This window comes from Camelus dromedarius, chromosome 12 (assembly GCF_036321535.1).
Source record: "Camelus dromedarius isolate mCamDro1 chromosome 12, mCamDro1.pat, whole genome shotgun sequence".
Classification (NCBI taxonomy): Eukaryota; Metazoa; Chordata; class Mammalia; order Artiodactyla; family Camelidae; genus Camelus; species Camelus dromedarius.
The window spans coordinates 47,375,118-47,396,362 of NC_087447.1; the positions used below are offsets into that span (position 1 = coordinate 47,375,118).

At 54.8% G+C, this 21,245-nt stretch overlaps 1 protein-coding gene across 2 annotated transcripts in view; it reads right to left on the bottom strand.

Annotated features, from left to right (window-relative positions):
- PDE2A (phosphodiesterase 2A) overlaps positions 1 to 21,245 on the bottom strand; it is an 89,827-nt gene that overhangs the window by 37,406 nt on the left and 31,176 nt on the right. Inside the window, exon 2 of one of the 2 annotated variants that reach the window (XM_010989179.3) lies at positions 15,110 to 15,171. The exons of the other annotated variant lie outside the window; for it this stretch is intronic. Coding sequence (XP_010987481.2) covers positions 15,110 to 15,171 — 62 coding nt within the window. The remainder of the gene's footprint in view (positions 1 to 15,109; positions 15,172 to 21,245) is intronic. 2 annotated transcript variants of the gene reach the window in all.

Consider the following 21,245-nt stretch of genomic DNA (forward strand, 5'->3'; position numbering starts at 1 on the left):
CCATCCCCTTTTATAGGGGAGGAGACAAAGGATCAAAGGGGAGGGGCCTTGCTCAGGAGGGAATGGCCCATCCACTGGGTGCAAGTTGGTGCCACTTCCACCACAAGAGGGGGACTCCTCAGGGAAAGTCTCAAAGGAAGAGAGAGGCAGGGGAGCTGCAAGGAGAGAGTGAGGTGGGACAGTGGGGTGACATGGGATCAGGGTGTAGGGAAGGGGTCCAGTCCTAAAGGAAGAGCCTGACCTTCCCCCCTCCTTTTCCCTCTCTCTTTCTCCCCTCCCTCCTTTGTGTCCCCTTTTCCTCTCCCCTCCCCAGCTTTCTCACCCCTCCCCCACCTTTCTTCCCCACCCCTCCCCCTGCCCTTTGCAGACTCTGGCTTCAGTTGTTACTCCAACAGGGCCGCGTCTCCAGCCTCCGAGCCACACTGGAGACACGTGCACTGTAGAATACACCTGAGCCCTGTCCTGGTGCCCCCCTCACTGTGTCCCCCACCTCCCCAGTAAGTCAGCCCCCATCCTGTGGGCTCCTTACCTCCAATATTCACAAGCAGCTCCTCCCAGGCCCCTCACCTTTTCGAATCCAGTCTTGGTTTCTACTCTAGCTCCTGCCTCCTCCAAGATGCCCTCCCAATGGCCTCAGGCCCCCCACTCTTCCTCAAGGGCTAGGTTTGGAGAAGGATGAAGGAGGGGAAGGGGAAGAGGTTGGGGAGAGAAGGGAGGAATTGTATGAACAATCAGCACTCCGGGGCCCTGACTCACTGGGCGCCCTCAGTCCCTGGCACGGGGTCTGGGGTAAAGAAGGTGTAAGGGAACAGCAGAGTGCACAGAGGGCGGCAGCCAGAGCCGAGTGTGGGGGGAAGGAGACAACCTGGGAGGCAGACATCAAATCAAGGGGGATGGGACAGGCTCAGGACTTCTCCCACCCCCTCACCCTCACTTCCGGTCCCCGCTGCCTCATCCAAGCGGCAGAGCCAATAGTGACCCCCCACCCCTATGGCCACAGCCTTCCTCCCACGCATGTCCCCAGCATGCCAAACTCCTGATGCCCCCACTGTCCTTGATTCCTCACCAAGGGCCCGTGTGGGCAGTTAGGCACAGTGGCGCAGTCACCAGGAGGCCGAGGTAAGCTCTCTGAGAGTTAGTCATACCACAACAGAGAAGCCTGGGCAGGAGCGAGGCCAGCTACCTGTCCCCAGTGGTGTGCGAGCAAGGGAGACTGTATCCTGAGAAAGGACTTGGTAAGCGTCGCTGGCCTGCAGCTCTGGCCTGAAGACCCTCAGTGTCTTCAAACCCTCCTCAGCCTCACCCCATCACATGGCCTTTGTGGCAGGTTGGGAGCTGGACAAAGTAAGTCTAGGAGCCTCTGAGAGGCTGGCACAGTGGCCCAAGCAGGAAAGGAAGAGGGAGCTGAGTGACCAGCTGGACCAGCATCAGCAGAGTTTATGTCTCTCAGGAAATGATGGCCAAAGGAAAAATTAGATACATGAATGAATGAATAAATGAGTGACCAGGCTCCCTCCTCTGGGCCTCCCTCCAGGAACATTTTGTCATTGTTCCTTCGCTCAGGCAAATCTGAGCCTCCCATCCAGGGTTCTTACAGCCCTATGCTCCCCATGATGGCATGGCATGCTGAATTGCCACTACTGTCCATCTGGCACCCTCACCAGACTGGGGGCTCTTAGAGGGCAGAAGTTGCTTCCTATTCCTCCCTGGGGACCCCAGGATCTCACAGCCCATCACAGGTGTCAGGAGGTGTCTGCTGAGCTATAAAAAGATCCATTGGACTCCTGAGTGCCCAAGGCTATTGGGCTGTGAAGGGCATATGCCATAACCAAGCTAGGGGGTGGACACAATGACCCCCTGGAGGACCCCAGGCCGGGAAGACAGCTGAGCCCTCTCAAAGTCTCACAAGCCTGGCCCAGTGACTATTTTAAAGGAGCCTAAGGAATGAGGGTACCTTGTGCTGAGAAGAAAGCATCTCTGCAGGCTAGGAGGCCCTTCTGCCTCAGGATCATCTCCTGGTGAAGACAGGGCAGGGGATGGTGTGTCAGGAGGGAAGGACTCTTTTCTGAGAGGAGTACTTATTACCTTTTCTGAGAGGATCATTATCACTTTCTTTCATGAGTGATGTCACCTCCTCCAGGAAGCCTTCCTGGGTGGGTCACTTGTCATCCTCCTCCTCAGAATTCTTACAGAACCAGAGTCTACAAAGCCCTGGGCCTATGGCACCCAACCCCAGCTTGATGGGAGTAGATTAAGGCCAGAAAGATAGGAAAGGACTTACCCAGGGTCTCACCTGGAGTCAGGAGGCCCTTACCCCAGCCCAGAGGTCTTCTGGACACACTAGGCTCCTTCCCTCCTGACCACTGTTTGTCTCAGTGGCCCCTCCAGTTCCCTGCCTTGGCCAGCAGATGGGCTGAGCCCCTTTCAGATGCAGGGTGCCCCTTCCTCCAGGCCAGGGAACAGGGCCTCATGTCTTTCCCTCTGTGCCAGACACAGTGCCCATGGTGGGAGGTAAATGCTAGATGGCACTGGCCTGGCACAAGGTCAGTCTGGGCCTGCAGAGGGCCCAGGGAGGGGCTGGTGGGGGTGAAGGGAGGGTGGGCCTGGCAGAGTCTTCTCTGGCACAAAGTGGAAAACAGGGTGCCCAGGGGCTGCCATGGCCGGGGGGGCTTCCCCCGGCTCTGTCCTGGGCTCTCTGTTTCCCCCTCAGCTTCCTGGGTTCTCCGCGTCTGTCCTTCTTGCTCTCTGTTTTTCTCTGGTATGTGTCTCTCCCACAGTCTCACTACTGGGTCCTATGACTGTATTTGGCTCTGTCTTCAGGGCCTGGCTCAACTCAGTTATTCCCCAAATCCCAGGATAGGGTTGGTGGGTAGAATGAGAAAGATACTGGGACAGAGATAAGGACTGATTCAGAGGCAGATGACAGACCTAAGAGCCAGGAGGGGTCCCTGGGGATGAAAGCCTTCTTAGCCCTGAAGGGAACACCTGGTAGACAAAACCAGAGTTGTGGGGAAGAGTGGGGTCCACCCCCTTCCCTCTGCACTCGCTCCTGGCCCCCCTTCCTTCTCCGTGCCCCTGGAGGAATGCGTGAGCACTTTAATTGGTCCTAAAAATAGTCCCACTGTATTGGGGATTGGAATGAGAAATCTTCTGGGCAGGGTTCCTCTCAGGCATGCCCCTGCCTCTGGGTTCCAATCCACTATATTCCCTACAGTGGAAGGCTCTCTGAGCTGTCCCCTACCCCTACCTGCGGGGCTGTGGTAAAATGCAGGTCTGGCTGTAGTCCCCGCCTTGCAGAAGATGGCCCTGCAGTGGGCTCCGAGCTCCTGGGCCTGCTGGATGTGTTTGTAAGGCACTAAGCATGACAGACAGGGTCACTGCTGTCCCTCCTGACTCCCCGGTCCACGCTCCAGGCTCTAGCAGCCCTCCAACCTTACTCCCCTCATCCCTTCATTCCCGCACCGCACCCACTGCCACCTCCAGGTCTCGGCTCTTCCATTTCCTGCACCGGGATGCTCTCTCTTCTCCCCTCCTGTCCTTCCAGGCCCCATGCTGATCTGTTCTAGCACCCCGCCCTGCTGTGCTATCCTGCCCCTGTCCCGTCCTGCAGTGTTCAGGGGACTCTCACCTCCACCTCCTGTCCACTGCTCCCCTTGGCAATCAGCAAGGGCTGGGCTGCACCCACCCCCACAAGCAGGTGTAAACATTGAGGTGCAGCCCTTCTCCAGGAAAGGGGACACTGTGGGGGAGACATGGCAGGCTCTGGGGCTCCACGCCCTGCCCTGAACCCTCAACCCTACTGGACCCTCCATCTCCCCACCCCAGCTTTGGTTTTCTCTTTTGTACCCTGATCCTGGAATGTCTCAGTTTCAATCTCCAGGGGAGAGCCCCCAGTCTCAGCCCCTCTCTGTCCCAATTTTTCAGATGGGGGAACTGAGGCCCAGAGAGGGGAGGTGATGGGCCCACAAGTCCATGGGAAACTGGCCGTGGGCCTCAGTCATGCTGTATCTCTATGCATGGTCCCCATCAGCAGGGCTCCAGAGGCAGGGCCATGTTCCTCACACAACCCACCACCCCACCCACCCGTCCCGAGCAGGCAGGCTGGCATCCAAAGTTATTTGCCTTTGGAGGGCCCAGGAAGCCAGAGAACAAACATCCGGAGTCTCTGGAACTTCTCCTCCTCTCCTTCCTCATATCCCAAGGATCTGGGAGCCACTGAGTATGTACACACACACACAAACACACACACACACACACACACACACACACACACACACACACACACACACACACACAGCCCAGGGCTGGGTAATCATATGAGCCCAGGGGATCTTGTGCAATTATTGTGCCTGTGAATCTGTGCAGGTCCTTTAGAGGATGTCCTCCAACCTCACCAGACATTATATAAATTTTGTCTTGGAAATGGACTTGAAAATCGTTTTTTGTGTGACTTTCCTGATTGCAAAATTCTGTCTACTCTCATCACAACTGCTTCCCCCCCCCCCCACTTTGTGGGGAGCTCCTGCTTGGCTGGTGACCTATGCACACATGTGGCCTGCCCATTAGTTGTCCATAATGCATCATGTGACCATAGTAGAATATGTCCCCTGGGTCATTAGGAGAATGTCTGTGTGAAAGTATGTGGGTCTGTGATTCTGTGGGAGAATGTGTATGAGGGTGTAAACGTGTGAGCGCCCCTGAGGCCACATCTGTGCACAAGCCATCTGCATGTGTGGGTGCCTGTGCGTGTGTGATGGGGGCTGGCAACATCTGTGTGAGCCTGGGTGTGTGCAGTGAGTGTGTAGCTATCCTCGGGACTGTGAATGCACTGGTGGCTGGTTTTGTCTCTGAATGACTAAATGAATTTATGGCTAAGTGTTGGCACCTGTGCACATGGGGGTCTGATTCTTCTGCCCCATGCTCCCTGCCACCTCCTCCATCACCTCTGCCAGACCTGGACTCACATCCCCACACTGTCACACGTCACCTATGTGGCATCGGACAAGTTTTTCACCTTCCTGGGCTCAGTTTCCTTATGTATAAAATGGTGCCTTCTCCCTGAGCCACTGAGAAGACTAAACAAACCATGCAGTCCTGCCTAAGCTGCTCTCAGCAAGGGGGTAGGTCACCTTGGTGTGAGTTACAAAGAGGTGACTCCACCCCTCTGGACAAATGCAGCCTGACAGGCAAGGGTTGGTCAGGAAGAATGGGCTGGGTTTCAGCACCACCCCACCTCTGCTGGAGCCCTGTGCAAGCAAAGTATGACCTGTGAGGTTTGAAGCTGTGGACCTGCAGGTGACCGAGAAACAGCAGCTCCCTTTCTCTGCAGCCTGGGACTAGAGGGTCTCTGACTCTGGACCTGGGGTGAATGCGTTCCAGATGAGGCTCTAAGGACACCACCCCCTCTTAACTCCCCCTGGGGCTCTGTCCCCTTCACGCACCCTTCACTCTGCCCTCGCCAAAGCCCAACAGAAGGCCCTCCAGAAGTCATGAAGGAGGCTGACCAGATCTGGGATGCAGAGACCAGCTAGGCCAGCCAGAGGCTCAGAAACCACCTCTGCCCCCAGCATCTCACTGTCAGGCAGGGAGACTGAGACACGGAGAGGGCCAGGGACTCTGCTGGGGACACAAGTGAACACAGTCAGTCCAACCTTCCGTCTCAAGATCTCTGTATCTGGAGTTGGGGAGATCCAAGCTCTGAATCCTGTTGGCTCCAGAATGGAGCCCAAGAGAGCAGGTGGGGACCCTGAGAGACAGGCACTTCCAGACCTGTGCCCTCAGCTGTTAGTGTAGAACTCCTACCCATCCCCACCCACCCCACCCCGACCAGATCCCCTACTGGTGTGATTAACCAAATTATGGCATTTTTTTCTTGAGCAAATTGCATCGGCCTAATTGAATGAGGCTGTAGGAGCCTGGGCTGGAGGCTGACAGCGGGTGAGGATGGCAGGAGCCAGGAGAGGAGGGTGTGGGAGTGAGTTGGGGTGGGGGGCCCCTGACAATGCTGAGCAGGGAACAGAAGAGGGAGGGAGAGCAGAGGGCTATGGGCACAGAACACATCTCTTATCACTGCACCCTCTCTGTGCACCCCCAAGTGCTTCCATCAGCCCGGAAGCCTGGGAGTAGGCATGCGAGGGGTCATCTCCCCTGATCACAGAGCATTTGCCTCGTGCCAGGCACTGTGGTCATACAAAGACACCATTTTACATGATCCTCCCAACAGCCCCCATTTTATACTTGAGGGAATTGAGGCTCAAAGGATAAAATGACTTGCTAAATGTCAGAGCCAGAAAGGGCTGTCGGACACCATTGCCTTTGCTCCTCCCGGTAACTGTGGCTCCCATCCTGCCTCAAGGAAGCCCTCCTGGGGAGTACAGAGAAAGGAGAAGGCCTCAGACCAGCTCATTCTTGGGCCCAGACACCATCTCTGTCCCCGTTGGGCATTTCTCCTTGTCTGCTCTGTGATGTCTGTCCTCTGTCTGATGGCAGAACAATCACACAACCCCCATCGCCCACAGCTCACCCAAGATCCCTCTCATTCCACACAGCACCCACTTTGTGTCGTGCTCATCACCTCAGGGTGACACACAGGGACATGATCACTGTCACCTTCACCCATCATGTTCCACATGCTCAGTGACACACAGTCATTTCACAGTGTCCACAGTGTCACACATCCCTGAATGTCACAGGGCCAACACACTGAAACTATCGCTATCACCCTCACTGAAGGTGGCCCACCCTCAGTGTCACACACCGTGTTCCCAAAGTCCCCAGTGTCACCCTCACACAGCCTCACACACACAGTTCCAAGCTGGCTCTGTGTTGCATGGTCTCATTTCAGCATCATCCAGGATCTTCTGACCTTAAAAATATCCACCTTTGCTGAAATGACATCATGTCTGATATTTGTGTTAAAATACTTCAGCAAAGCAACCTACAAACTGGGAGAAAATATTTGCAAATCATATACCTAATAAGGGGTTAATATCTGAAATATATAAAGAAGTCCTACAGCTCAGCCACAAAATAAGCAACCAATCTGACTTTAAAATGGGCAAAGGCCTTGAATAGACATTTCTCTAAAGATGTACAAGTGGCCAACGAGCACATGAAAAGATGCTCAACACCACTAACCAGGGAAATGCAAATCAAAACCACAATGAGATACCACCTCACACTCATTAGGATGGCTACTATTAAGAAAAAAAAAAGGCAGAAAATAAGTGTTGGTGAGAATGAGGAGAAATTGGAAGTTTGGTACACTGTTGGCGGGAATGTAAGATGGTACAGCTGCTGTGGAAAACAGTATTGTAGTTCCTCAAAAATTAAGGATTAAATTACCATGTGCTCCAGCAATTCCACTTCTAAGAATATACATAAAAGAATTGAAAGCAGGATCTTAAAGAGATATTTGTACACTCATGTTCACGGCAGCATTATTCACGTAAGTCAAAAGGAAGAAGCAATCAATGGTGTCCATTGATGAATGAATGGGTAAGCAAAATGTGGTTTATTCATACAGTAGAATGTTATTCAGCCTCAAAAAGGAAGGAATTTCTGATACATGCTACAACACAGCATGGATGAATCTTGAGAACATTGTGCTGAATGAAATGTCAGTCACAAAAAGAAACACTGTAGGAGTCCATTTACATGACGTACCTAGGATAGTCAGAGTCATAGAGACAGAAAGTAGAAAAGTGATTGCCAGGGGCTGGGGGAAGGGGAGTTATTTGATGGACGTAAGTTTCAGTTTTGCAAAATGAAAAAAGTTATGGAAAATGGTTGCACACCAATGGGAATGTGCTTAACTCCCCTAAACTCAACATTTTAAAATGGCTAAGGTGGTAAATTTTATGTAGTGTGTATTTTACCACAATACAAATTTTCAAATAAAGTACTTCAAGAAAGAAAAATGAATAAAACAGGTGGGGCAAGGGATGGATGAATTAAATATGCCTAAATCTTAATAACTGTCAGATTTAGGTGATAAGTACATGGCAAGTTGATTGTATTATTTTCCCTACCATGTGTGTTTTAAATATTCCGTAACAACAAAAAAAATTGTACTCATACCTTGATGCAGCAACCACGCCCCTTCTCTGCATCCCTTCACAACTGAAGGTCTCCGCGGTCTCTGACTACACTCTGTTTCCACCTTCACTCACCACCCACCCAAGCCATCTGGCTTCTGGACCCACCCTGTCACTGACAAGGTTCTTGTCAGGCTGATTCGTGCACGTGGCCCAGCCCAGCACCATCTCCCCGTTCCCACATTACCTAACAGCGAGTCAGCATCCCTCCCCATTGAACCTCCCAGCTCCTGTGACTTCTGGTCTCCTCCACCTCCCTGGCTGCTCCTCCTCTGTCTCTTTGCTGCTCCTCTTCACCTCAGGGCTCAGTCCTTGGTCCTCACCTCTCCTCTCGCATGTTCTCTCTGTAGGACATCCCAACCAGGTCCGTGATTTAATAAACCAGCCACATCTGCCAACTTCCAAATATATCCCCAGCCTGGCCTCTGCTGCCCACTATCCTCACTCAGATTTTTGACTCACATCCAAAACAGGTCTCTTAATCTCTGCCTCCTTGCCCTCCCCCATCCCACTAACCCTGGCCTTCCTCCAGTCTTTACCAATCTCAGTAACACCTCCACCAACCATTGCTTGCTTCTTCATGCCAGAAACTGGGAGCCATCCTCCGTTTTTCCTTCTGGTTCATCTTCTGATTCATCATCAAGTTCTGTCATTTCTACCTCCAAATAGCTCCAAAGTTTGTCCATTTCTCTCCAGCTCTTCTGCTGTCTCCTTACCCCAGGTACCACCATCTCCTGCCTGGGCGGCTGCAGTAGCCTCTAACTTATCTATCTACCTGTCTCCTCTCAGCCCCTCCAACTAGTCCTCCACATACACTCTGCAGCCAGAACAAGTTTTCAAAATCATAAATTGAACCATGCCACTTCCCTGTCTGAACCCACTGGGGTCTTCCCATGACAGCATCATACACTGGGCTGTGTGCTCACATTTCACGTTGACGCAACCATTACACACAGCATCACACATTCAGTGTCAGGCTCATGGTCACACGGTCTCACACACTGGCTTTCACGCCCTTCATGTCACTCCTTGTTACACCCTTGGTTGTACACTCAGCCTCACTACATGCTTGGGGCCCACATGGACAATTTGGTGTCAGACACCTGAGTCATAAACATGGTGTTATTGCACAGTGTCATTCGTCTGTGTTTATGTATGTGATCCTCACAGTGTCACACCCTCAGTGTCACACATTATCACTCGGCATCACACAGTCAGTATCACAGAGTATCCACAGTGTCTCACAATTGGTGACACACCCACGGTCTCACACAGTCTTGGACAAGTGGTGTCACACACGTGGTATCACTCAGTGTCACACACTCAGTGTCACCCTCGGTGACTCACCCACTCTCCACACAGTGTCCCATGATTGGAGTCACACTTGGTATCACACAACAGCACAAGATCAGTACCACACAGTAGAATACCTGCTGCTCCTCAGTCAGTGTCTCAGGGTCACCCTCAGCGTCACCCTCAGCATCACCCTGGGTCCCATAAGCTTCCCCTGCCCCCACCCCACTGGGTGCAGTCACCAGAACTGCCGCCCCATGTCAAGGCTGTTTCCTGTTGTGCTCAGAGTCCTCAGCCACTGCTTGTTCCTTCAAGGATTTCCTGTTGTCAGGGCCCCAGTCAGGCCTGGCCCAGCCAGGGATACACAGTCTAAAAGGCCAAGAGCCCACTGGCCAGCAGGAACCCTGGGCCCTTCCGCCCGCCTGCACCCTCGTTGGGCCCAGAGGGGACCAACTTGGGTCCCCCATGTGCCTGGGCTTGTGCTGTGTCACTGAAAGGAGGTGACCTCTGGGTCCTACCCCCTCCCCAGGCCTGTGCTTCTGGGAATGGGGGTTCTTGGGCTGCCTGGACACAGTTGTCTGCACAGTCTGAGCAGCTTGGGACAAGACCTTAGCTGGTCTGTGGGGCTCAGTCTGAAGCTGCTGTGAGCCAGAGGAGAGGGACAGACCTGGAAAGGCCGGGACAAAGGGTTAGGGGGTTAGAGAGTTAAAGACGGCTTCCCAGGGGAAGCCAGCTGAGAGCTGGGATGCAAGGGAGTGGGAGAAAAGGCATTCCAGGTGGGGGCAGCAGACAGGAGCAAAGGCTTGGAGGCAGGAACCCAGAGGAGACAGGTTGACAGGAATGAGAACAGGATGAGAACATGAGAGCAGGTAAGGTTATGTTATGGGTTTCTCGCCTCTCAGCTCCCTCCTCTCCCCAACACCAGCATTTAGACTCTGCTCAGAGCCGGAGCCACAGGGCACTCCCATCCTGGCCCTGACTTTGAGGGCTCCCCAGATTGCTCTCCAAGGCTGCCAGACCCCCTCACCTCCTGCCCCAGGCCAACCCGCAGGAAGGACAGGCGGAGGCCAGCACACGCTCCCCACACGGCCCAAGATAAATATTTCCTGGGAAACGGAACTTGTTCTCTCTGTGTTTACAGCCAAGGGCCAGGCAGGGCCGTGGGGGAGGGGTCAGCCAGAGGAGCTTTATCCAGTCCCCGGGCCCAGCATGGCCTCAGACCTGCTGCACGCCTCTGAGCCAGTCCCAACCTCTCTCTGAGCCTCCATTTCAACTCTTCAAAGGGATCCCCCTGGGCCTTGGCCTGACCGCCAGCTTGGCCCCAGCTCAGCTGTGTCTCTTCGGGGTGTAAATCCCTGGTACTTGATGCCTCCCCCGTTCAGACAAGGCCTCTGTGATAGCAGGTCCTGTGTCTGCCTGTCTCCACCTTGACCTTGGTCAGTCAAGGGTGTGGACAGATGGATGGACAGACAGAGAGACAGGCTGGGATGGCAGCTGAGACTGCCTCCCTGGCCCCAAGCCCCTACACACCCCAGGCCTGTGCAGCCCGACAGGTGGGCACAGACAGATGGCAGAGCCTCAGGGCCCCCATGGATGCCAGATGCTACGGCCAACTTGTTGGCAGCAGCCCCCTTGGGGCCAGGGGGCATCATCAAGGCCACTTGCTCCTGATGTGCAGAATCCAGGAGGAGGCTGGCACATCTGCCAGTTAGAAGCATTTACTAAAGAATTTTAAATATGAGCCTGAAACATGCTGCCTGCAGTGGCCCTTCCAGCCTCACCCCAATGCTCCCGGCATAGTAACATGTGCTCCACTGACATGCTGGCCTTCTCCTGTGGAGACCCAGGGCGCATCCTGCCAGCATGCCCTTACACAAACAGCTCCTTTCCCCTGTGAAGCCTTTCCCAAACTCCATGGCTGTCCTACCTGACCGGACTACCCTGGCTCCTGCCCCTATCCCACCACGTGGGGCCTACTTATTTATCATTGGTGGCCTCAGCTTCACTCCAAACTCTGAGACCACGAATTCTTTAGCCCAGGACCAAGGTGGCGAAGAGGTTTTTGGAGCTGGGGTCTCAGCACAGAGCCAGCCTCCTGCAGCTCCCTCTGAGTCCTTGTTCCAGGCTCCTCTATGTGCTCAGTCCCAGTCCTGTGCTGGTCCTTGTTGCTCTCAGGTGATCCTCTCAGAAGCTGACCATGGACCTCTCTGACTATCCAGCCGATCTCTAGCCTCATCAGCTAATGGCCTTGACCCTCCCCATCCTTCAAATTTCCAAGGCTACCTCCTCCAGGAAGTCCCCGAGACTGCCCCCAATCCAGCAACTGCCCCCTTCTCGGAACTACTCTAAGCCCCTCACAGCTATTCTCATTTGATCAAAAAGCATTTATTGAGCACCTACAATATACCAGGTCTATGTCAGGCCCCAGGTGGGCCCAGGAGAGATAAAGGTTCTAACCTGCCAGGTGCTTACCACTATGTGGGAAAGGATATATAACACCGTGGGGTAAGAAGTTACTGAACTGTAAGCTCAGGGGAGCTTACACACACAGCTTGCGGGCTGTGAGTGCCCAAGAAAGAGGAGAGGCTGAGTTGACCTGGGGTGGAGGAAGCAATCTAAGAGGACTTCATAAAGGAGGTGATATCTAATCTGGGGCTTGAAAAGGGAGTAGGTAGAGAAAGGCATTCCAGAGAAAGGGGTCAGTGCAAACAAAGGCAGAGGGGCTGGGAAGAGCTGGTGTCCAGGAAGTGAGCATTGCCATGTCTGGGGGTGAGGGGTGGACATGATGGGGCCCAGCAGGCACTACCAGCAATGCCACACCAAGGGTGTGGTCTTTCTTTATCCCGTGGGCAGCAATAGAGGAGCCAGTGCCAGGCGGAGCATGAGGGTGCTTGGTGTGGATACCTGTTCCCTTGTCCATGTCTGACTCTCCCCCTGGCCCTTGTCCCAGCTGGGGCTCCTAAGCCCCCTTCTGGGCCCTGAGAGCCAGCACAGAGAGGTCATGGACCCGTTGTGCTTAGCTCACTGCTTGAACTGCCTCAGCCCTGACATCCAGAGAGAGTAAAGACTCTAGCACTGAAGGAGGATTCCAGGCTGAGCCTGAAGAGCACATCCCCCAAGCCGGCCAGCTGACACAGGGGCCAGGAAACCACCCCAAGAGGGTGTGCTGAACAGACACCCGCTAGGTGGGGATGGGTGCTGGCAGCCCTGCTCTTGTGGCTGTCGTACTGCCAATGCAAGTGCTGCGCCCACAGAACCTCCATGAATCCAGCCCTCCAGCGCACCCTATCTCATGGAGCACAGCCTAGACCTGGCTCCAATGATCTCACCCTTGAGGGAAGCAGAAAGGGTGCCAACTCCCTCCAAGGATCTGCTGTGAGGCAGACATCTCACATACACCATCTTTGTAACTTCCTCCAACAGCTCCGCTGCGATTATGTCCATTAATGATAGAGCTTCTTATCTCATTTGACAGGTGAGGAAACTGATGTCCAAGTTGCTTAAGGGACTGGCCCAAGGTCACACAGCTGAGAAGTGGTGCAGCTGGGGCGAGGCCGTCTTTTCTCCCCATGCTCCACCCGGACAAGAGGGCATCAGTCTCCCCATCCCTCTTCTTTCTCTCCAGCGGTCCCTATAGTCTGAGCAACACCCTAGGGTCCCTACTCTCTCCAGTCCTATCCTTTCTATGTTGGGGGGTCCTTGGGGGCAGCAACCTGTCTCTCCCCAGCAGGGCTGAGTGTAGGCCTGGACACTCGGGAAGGAGAGCTAACTGAACCCAGAAAGAGAGCATTCTCTTCCCAGAGGGGTTGGGGGGCAGGACAGAGCTGAGAACTACTGAGGGGCTCATAGCTTAAGATCCTAGGTCTGAGGGAGAGGGCGGCAGGACCCAGGCAAAGGAAAGGCAGAGAGAGCAAATGGGGATGGTGTGGGGATGCTTCATGGTGAGGGTAAGGCTTGGAGCTAGTAAGGGGGGCAGAACTTGAACTTGCAGGTGGCAGGGCCAAGGGCCTAGGCAAAAGGCACTGTGCACAGAGGCATAAACGAGGTGCCTGGGTCTGGCTCCTTCCCTCAGGGCTCAGCTCCCATCACCCAGGAGGGTCTCAGCTTCTCCAAACCCTCTCCCTCTCAGCTTCCTGGGAGGATGACAAATCCAGTCTTTCCTGGCAGGTGGCAGCGGCTGCTGAGACACTGCTGGCTCTCAGGAACACCATCTGTCCCAGCTCTGGGGGGAGCCCCCGCCCCATGGGGAATGCCACAGCCATAAATAAATTAATAATGACTCTCCAGGCCCCTCCTCTCTCCCTTTCCCAGCTCCCAGCTGCAGGCACATGCCCAGGGCTGGGCTCCACATCCCAGCAGTGAGCCCAGGCTGACCCCCTGGGCACCAGGCCCTGTGCGGGCATCTTCACTCCCATTTAACCCAAGGCCAGGGGGAGGGCCAGGGCTGGGCCCGAGACATGTCTCCACTTTCAGCTCTCCCTCCGATTCACTCACCATGTGACCCCACTGGGGCTCAGCTTCCCCAGAGGAGAATAATAACAGCCCCTGCCTCCTGGGGAGGTTGTGAGGATTAAACAGAGAAGTGTGTCTAAAGCCCCTGGACCAGAGGAGGGGCCTATATGGCAGCAGCCTCTCCTTCCTCGCAGCCAGGCCTGGGCACAGAGGAGACTCATGCTAGGTTTGCTGCTTGGTCCGATTTCACACACCCCTCTCCTCTGTGCCAACCTTCACCATCCCCGGCCCACCCCATTTATGCTGCTCAAGGCCCCACTGACACTGATGATTCCTATTAGACACACCAAAGACATGGCAGGGGCTGCAACAGCACCCATCATTGTCATCTCAAAGGAAAGGCACTCACTGAGTTGTCACCGGGCACCCTTTGGAGGGTGGTGAGAGACTCAGGAATGACAAAGGCATATCCCCGGGCTCGAGATGCTCACAGTTCAGAGTGGGAGACATACAGAGTCACACAGTGGAGAAAACAGGGCACTCATGGCACAGACAGCAGAATACCCCAGCATCTGACTGCTGGGGCAGGAGAGCTCAGAGGAGGGAGCGTGAGAAGCAGGGAGGGCTTCCCAGAGGAGGGGAGGCTAGAGCTGAGCCCAGAAGGATTTGGGAAGCTGAGGAGGGGAAGAGGCAAGCAGGAGTGGTTCTAGGGAGGCAGGAGTGGATGAAGGGGGACTGGGACCTGGCTGGGGCTGCAGACGGAGCAGGGGGATGGGGAGGATGGAGAATTTTGGAGCAGAAAAGTGACAAGTTCATGTTTGTGTGTTAGAAAGATCCTTCTGGTGGCCACATGGAGGATGGGAGCAGCTGAAAGTAGACAGACAGGGAGTCATCCAGGGAAAAGTTGAATAGTCCCAGAGCAGGGGCAGGCAGTGGGTATGGAAAATAGGAGAGGAGTTCACAAAATACTTAGGGCAGAAAATCAACAGGGAATTGTTTGATGAAGGTGGCGAGGACAAGGATGGAGTCTGAAATGACTCCCAGGTGACTTGGGAGGAAGATGAATCCTTAGAGAGAGAACTCCAGGCAGGAATAGGGTAGGAGAGGTGGTCTTGGAGTGGGGTGATACTAGGCTAGAGGGGGTGGGGCTGGGATTCGGCTCCAGCCTCCCAAATCCTCCCAGGGGTGGGGGCAATGCTCAGACTGACCCCCAGCCTGTGCCTTCCACCCTCCAGGCCCACCCACTCCTCCCTCTGCTGAGCTCTCACCTGCAGCGTGTGGTCTCTACTCCCTGGGGGCACTGGCTCCTGTGCAAGGAGGTCCGGGCTGGCTGCAGAGACAAGAAGGCCAGGGGCTGAGGCCTGCCAGGCCTAATCCCCTTCTCCCCAGGCTGCCCCCCTCCTCCAGCCCCAGCAGACGGAGGGGCCTCCTATCTCCCACAGGCGCCTCCTCCAGGGAGTCTTGCCTGATTGCACCCTGGCTCTGGTGTATTCTCTGCTCCTCAACTCTCAGAACAGATCCAAACTCTTTCAGCCCGGAGCTCCTCAGGAGTGGAAATGATCATGTTTTTACCCTTTCTGAGGTCCCCTCCAGTTTTGCGTCTCTCCCTTCACTTCCCTTCTCTAAGCCTCAGCTTCCCCATCTATAAAATGGGATTTGTAATGTCCAGCTCAGACAGCCACTGGGCTGGGCTCCCAGCTGGGATTGCTGCTAATCCTAAAAAAAAGGGATCATACATGTGAGTCCTCAACTCCAGCCTGTGCCCAGTTGTCTGGGCTCCAATCAGACCCCCAACCTGCACCGTATCAGCTCCTCTAGTGCTGGCAGACACACCAGGACCCACTCACTTGTTCTCAGGAGCCCACCACCAGGGTGGCATCTAGAACCCAGTCACTATGAGAGGCATTGCCTGGGGCCTGCTGTCCCTCCCTGCCCCCACCCACAAGTGCACCCAGGAATCGGACAGGCACAGGCGGCGGGATATTCTGAGCCTGGCTTTGTTCCCGTCAGCTGCTGGCCGCCATGCCAGCCTGGCGCAGGCTCAGGGGCTGATTTGATTTGGCAGCTTCGGAAGCGTGTGGTAGGGATGGGGATGGGGAGGGGGTGGGGGATGAGACACCCATCCCTGCTGGGAAATAAACAGCCTCCGATGCTCAGCAAGCTTGGGGGAGGGCCCAATCTAGCATGGGAGGTGGTCCCGTATTCCCTGCCTGGTGCTCCTTCTTCTCACTCAGGTCCTGGACACCTGCCAAGGACTGCTGGAATCTGTGCTTCTCCTTGGGTCACCGTAGGGGTGACAACAGCTACACCTGGTGTGTGGATGCTTGTGGTGTGGCTATGGCAGGGTGGCTGGTTGTCACACATGTCCCTGTGTCCTGTGGGGTCTCCCTACTCAGCAGTGTCTTCAGCTGGGCCCGAGCATTGCCCACGATGACTGGGTCTGTGTGGGGGACAATGGTCTAGATGAGGCCATCTCCCAGGGCCACTGGGGCCCCATGGCTGAGCCTCTATGAGGGACTGACTGCAGCCCAGGGCATGACAAGGCCACCCATGTGCCTGAGTCTACTGCAGGGCCTGGTGTGCACTGGCTCGACCTGTTCCTTCCCTCTGTGCGATGACCCTACTAACCCAGCCATGTCTGGCAGAGGAAATGACGCGGGCTGAGATAAGCAATGGACCTCAGGGCCCATCCCTTTTGTCTGCAAGCCTAAGCCTTCTTTTCCACCCCAGCCACCACACTGTCCCGGAACAGCCCCTTCCCCTGTCACAGAGAGGAAGCAGTGCTAGTTTCACTTGATTCTAACTGCCCCTCAGGCCCTCCACCACTCCATTCCCTGGAGAGGCTCCTGCCGCGAGCCCTCTGGTTCCCCATCACTCACTTCAAGCACAGGGAATGTGGACAGGATGAGAAGAGTCTCGGGTAGACCTTCACAGCTCCTCCATAATTCCGCCCCAGTCTCAGTGTTTACCACCCTCCTGCCTACCTTCCACTCAAAGTGGTCCAGCTCACCCCTCACCCAGAGGCCCTGGGAATCCACATCACTCTGTTAATGTGCTACTGGTGCCGTGGGGACCTGGACTCCACAGCCTCCAGTTAGAGACCTGTTCCTGGGGGTCAGGGCTCTGATGCTCTGACCTTTGCACTGAGGCGGGTGGTGGGGGCGGTCAGACCAGGACACTAGTCCTCAGGGGTCCACAGGCCAGGGCTGTGCCCCAGACACCAACCACAATGTCAGGGTAGGGTGGAGCCTGTGTTGGGGAAGATGCAATGTCTCATCTGTCACCATTTTCCCATTGTCCCACTGTCCTCTGGGGACTTCAGGACTCTCCCCACCCAGCCACAGGAAGCCGAGCCCCTCCTGGAGACAGAAGGAGGGAGCACTGAAGGAAGGGCTCCAGGACTAGGGAGAGACTCAGCCATGCCCTTGGGTTACCGAAAAGAACCTAGGCTCATAGAACTCAGTTGTCACAATGGGGCTAGTGGGATGGAGACAGTCTGCAGAGAGGCCCTGGGGGGCTTCCTGGAGGAGGTGTGTGGTTCCTCATAGGAATAGAACACTAGGTTCCAGGACAGCCTCCAAACTATGTGATATAGGTCTGCACCTGGGACTTGTATGTAACTGCAAATGTCTGTGTGTCCGTGTGTGCATAGGTATGTATCCCAGTCATGGAGTCCTGAACTCTGGTCTGTGTCCCAAAGGCAGGGTCTGCCCAAGGTAGCGGTCAGTCAGGCAGCTGGCACAGTGACAGAGGAGAAGGCAAAGAAAAAGAAGGGAGAAGAGCTCAGGGCTGAGGAGGGAAGCCTGTCGGGTTGGTCATAACATAGTCAGTCCTTAAACCCTAGATGCCTGATGCCAAGTCAGTGTGCTTCCATGTGCTTCCTCTGCCACAATTTGCTGTGCAGCTTCAGACAGGACCTTCACTTCTCTGAGCTACTGTCCTCGTCTGAAGAGTAACAGGGATGGGCCTGATGCCCTCCTAGGGCCCTTCCAAGTCTAACAATCTTTTGAGAGACTGACAAAGACAGCAAGGGATGGAGACTTATAGGGATGGGGAGAGAGCCCAGAGGAAGCGGAGATGAGAGTGAAGGGTGGGACAGCAGAAGGAAGAGAGAGGAGAAACCCTCAGGGAGGCCCACTTCCGGTGGGCATCTGGGGAGGGGTTCCCTGCTGGGGCCCCCATTCTCCGGCCAAGTCAGGGTGTAGTAGACAATGGAGCCTTCTGGATGATAGGGAGCAGTTTTTGCCACCCCACCTGCCTTCTGCCTGTGGGAGGAGAAAAGCAGAGGGAGACAGACAGAGGCTCTGCCTCCGTGACCTGAGTCCCATCTCCACTTCTACTCTCCAGGTGCTCCAGGAGGAAGCGGGGGCCACAGGCAATGGGGAGCGCCCAGGACTGGGAATCAGGAAGCTGTGTTTCAGACCCTGCTGTGCTGTGTGACCTGGGCCAGCTCCTAGCCTCCGTCACTTGATCTGTGAACCCACCAGACTGGGACTTGGCAGTGGTACTGGGTTCTGAGGGATGAAGCCAGGGCGGGCTCTCCAGATGGCCAAGATTCTTCCCTCCAGCCAGAATGTTCTTCCCCTGTCTCTAATGTGGGAGCTGACACTGTGCACAACCCAAGAGAGAGCAAGCCGCTGGACAAATGAGCTGGCCTTGTGCCGGGCCGGATGGTGGGCCTGTGCTCAGGGACCCCCCCCCCCCCATCAGTCATCAGCTCTCCAGGCCACCTGGCTTGAGACTTCCCTTCCTGAAGCCCTCCTCACAGCCACTCTCAGGGCACAAGGAGGGTTCTCCCTCCTTGGCCTGTGCTCAAGGGGGGCCGATGCCCACACTGTCCCTCTGGCTGCCTGGCCTCTGCCCTAGTCAGAGGCCCTTTGTACTTGGGCCCTCACAGGCAGGGGTTCGTGCATTTCCGTGTCTGTGTCCAGGAAGTGTTCATGTCCTGTTTTCCCCCTCAGGCCGGGGCTGCCAGGGAAAGAGGGGGTGGGGGTGAGCAGGCCTCTCCTTTCTCCACTGTCAACATGTCTCCTGAGATTTTTAGGGGCTAGGAGGAAAGGGTAGTCCCCTCTCTGCCATAGTCTGAAATGATTGAAGATTGGAGGCAGGGGCATGAAGGAAATGACCCCTCACCCTGCAAGCTTAGGGAGTGGCGGATCTTGCACGCACACACAAACCAGATCTTTTGTGGCGGGAGAAACTGCCTGTGCGATCCAGGTTGAGAGGGTCTCCCTCCCCACTAATGCCAGCCCAGCCCCTTCTCCCCTCCCTCACTGGGGGTGGGGGCTGCCCAACACCCCAAGCTGTCTCCATTGCTTCTTGCTATGTTTTCAATAACCAAACATTGAGATTAACAAGGCAGGTGGTTGCAGCTCTTCCCAGCAACCCCATTTAGAATCATTGAATCATCAAATCATCAAATCCTAGAATTCTGGATTCACAGAATGTCCGCTTCTTCAGCTCCTGGAGTCTCAGCATCTTAAAGTCACACAACGTCAGAATCACACAACCACACATCCACGCAGCCCTGGCTGGGAGCTGAGAGTTGTGGAAGTCTGGAACCCCACAAACTGACAAAGCCGGATTCTCCTGAGAGCCGTACATCCTGAGAGCTAGAGCTCATCCACCCCAACTTCCTTCTTTTACAGGTGAGAAAATGCAGCCCAGAGAATGGCCAAGATCACTGGAGAGTAAGAACCAAGTAATGTCCACTCCCAGGATTGCAAGATGGGACCTCAGTATCCTGGGCTTCTGAAAATGGTGCAACTTTTACATTCAAAAATACAAATATTCAAGTTAGGATGCTGCTTCTCTTTGAGCTTTGTTCACTTCCCCTTCTCCCTCCAACCGCACTCCTACCGGGTCTTGTAGCTGGCACCCCATTTCTCCACCCTCTTATCCTCTGTTCCTGCAACTCCCTTGCCCTTCCGCCTCCCCTAGGTCTGTACCCAGGCTCCTCAAATAAAGACAGCCATAGATGGTAGAGTTTGAGGGGACAAGTCCTTCATGGTGTTGGACAGGAAAAGCAAAATGTCTGCCATCTGAAGCCACAAGCAAGAGGTCAGTATCCCCAGAGGAGGTGCCCTGAACAAGAGACCAGAAGGTCCTGGACCCCTCAGGGGTTCAGCCACACTAGAGGCAGCAGGTTTAAGGGAGCTGAATTCAAAGAGGAGGGAAGCAGTGGAGGCTTACAGTTGACATTAGAACCATCCCGGATGTGATAGCGTTTTCATAAATTTACATTTCAACTCATTTTGGAATGTACTCATCCATTTTTGAATTTTAATTTTATTAAATATTACATTTCACAGATTGTTTTAATTTTGGAATTCTGAACACTCTTTGCCCAGGGCAGAGCCCGAGTCTCCCACGTTACAGCTCAGGAGGCAGCAGACTGGGGGGTTCCAGGTCTCCCAGTCTCCATTTAGCCTCAAAGCTCCTGACCTGGAGGTGGTCCTGAGACCTTCTGCTCCTTAGAGGGCCCTGGCCCCGGCCCAGCATCTACCCTTAACCCAGTCTTCCACCCAGACCCCAGGGTGGCGTTCTTACTTCCTTCACCTCTACAGCTGATCAGCTCCCTCTTCTACTGCCATGCTCCCCTCCCCTCCATTTTTGTTTTTTCCCTGTTCAGCCCATCATCCCTGTCTGGACCACACTGCACTAGCCTCCCACCTCACCCTTTCTATGTGCTCTTCACCCCATGGCCCAGGGAGCTTCCTAACAGGCAGATCTGAGTAGTTCCTACCCTGCTTTCAATTCTTCCCTTCATGCCCGGTTCTCTCCAGAGAAAGTTCAAATTCCTTGACATGGCGTAAAAGTCCTGCACACTTTGACCCCTGCCAGCCTCACCAGCCTCATCTCCTGATACTCCCCTCCACCACTCCCCATCCCACCACTGAGCCACCCTGGCAGTCCAGGAGCCAGCTCCTTGGAAGTGCAGAACTGCATGCTTGCCTCCCTCTGTCTGTCACCAGAAAGCCTTCACATTCACATCTCTCCTCCTCTCTGCCCAGAGCTTTCTTCTGGCTCATCCCTCAGCTCTCTGTCTAGATACGTTTCCTCCTGGAAGCTCCCCAACATGCTTTTCCCCCAACTCGAGGCTGAATTAGGGGCCCCTTCTCTTTCCCACCATGGCCTCAGAGTTTCTCTCCAGCGTAGCCCTCCCCATACACTCTACTAGCATCAATCTTGTCTGTGCCCTTCCCCCACCCCATCACCTCTCCACCATCTGCCTTGGTACCTGGGTCGGATTACCCGTCAGAGGACAGATGCATCATTGCTCAGACTTGGGGGAATGTGTGGCTGAACTTTAAGGCCCACACCATGCTCTCTCTACCTATCCTCTCTGTTGGGCACATAGTAGGTGCTCACTAACTGTCCACCAATGAAGGCCTGGCAGTACAC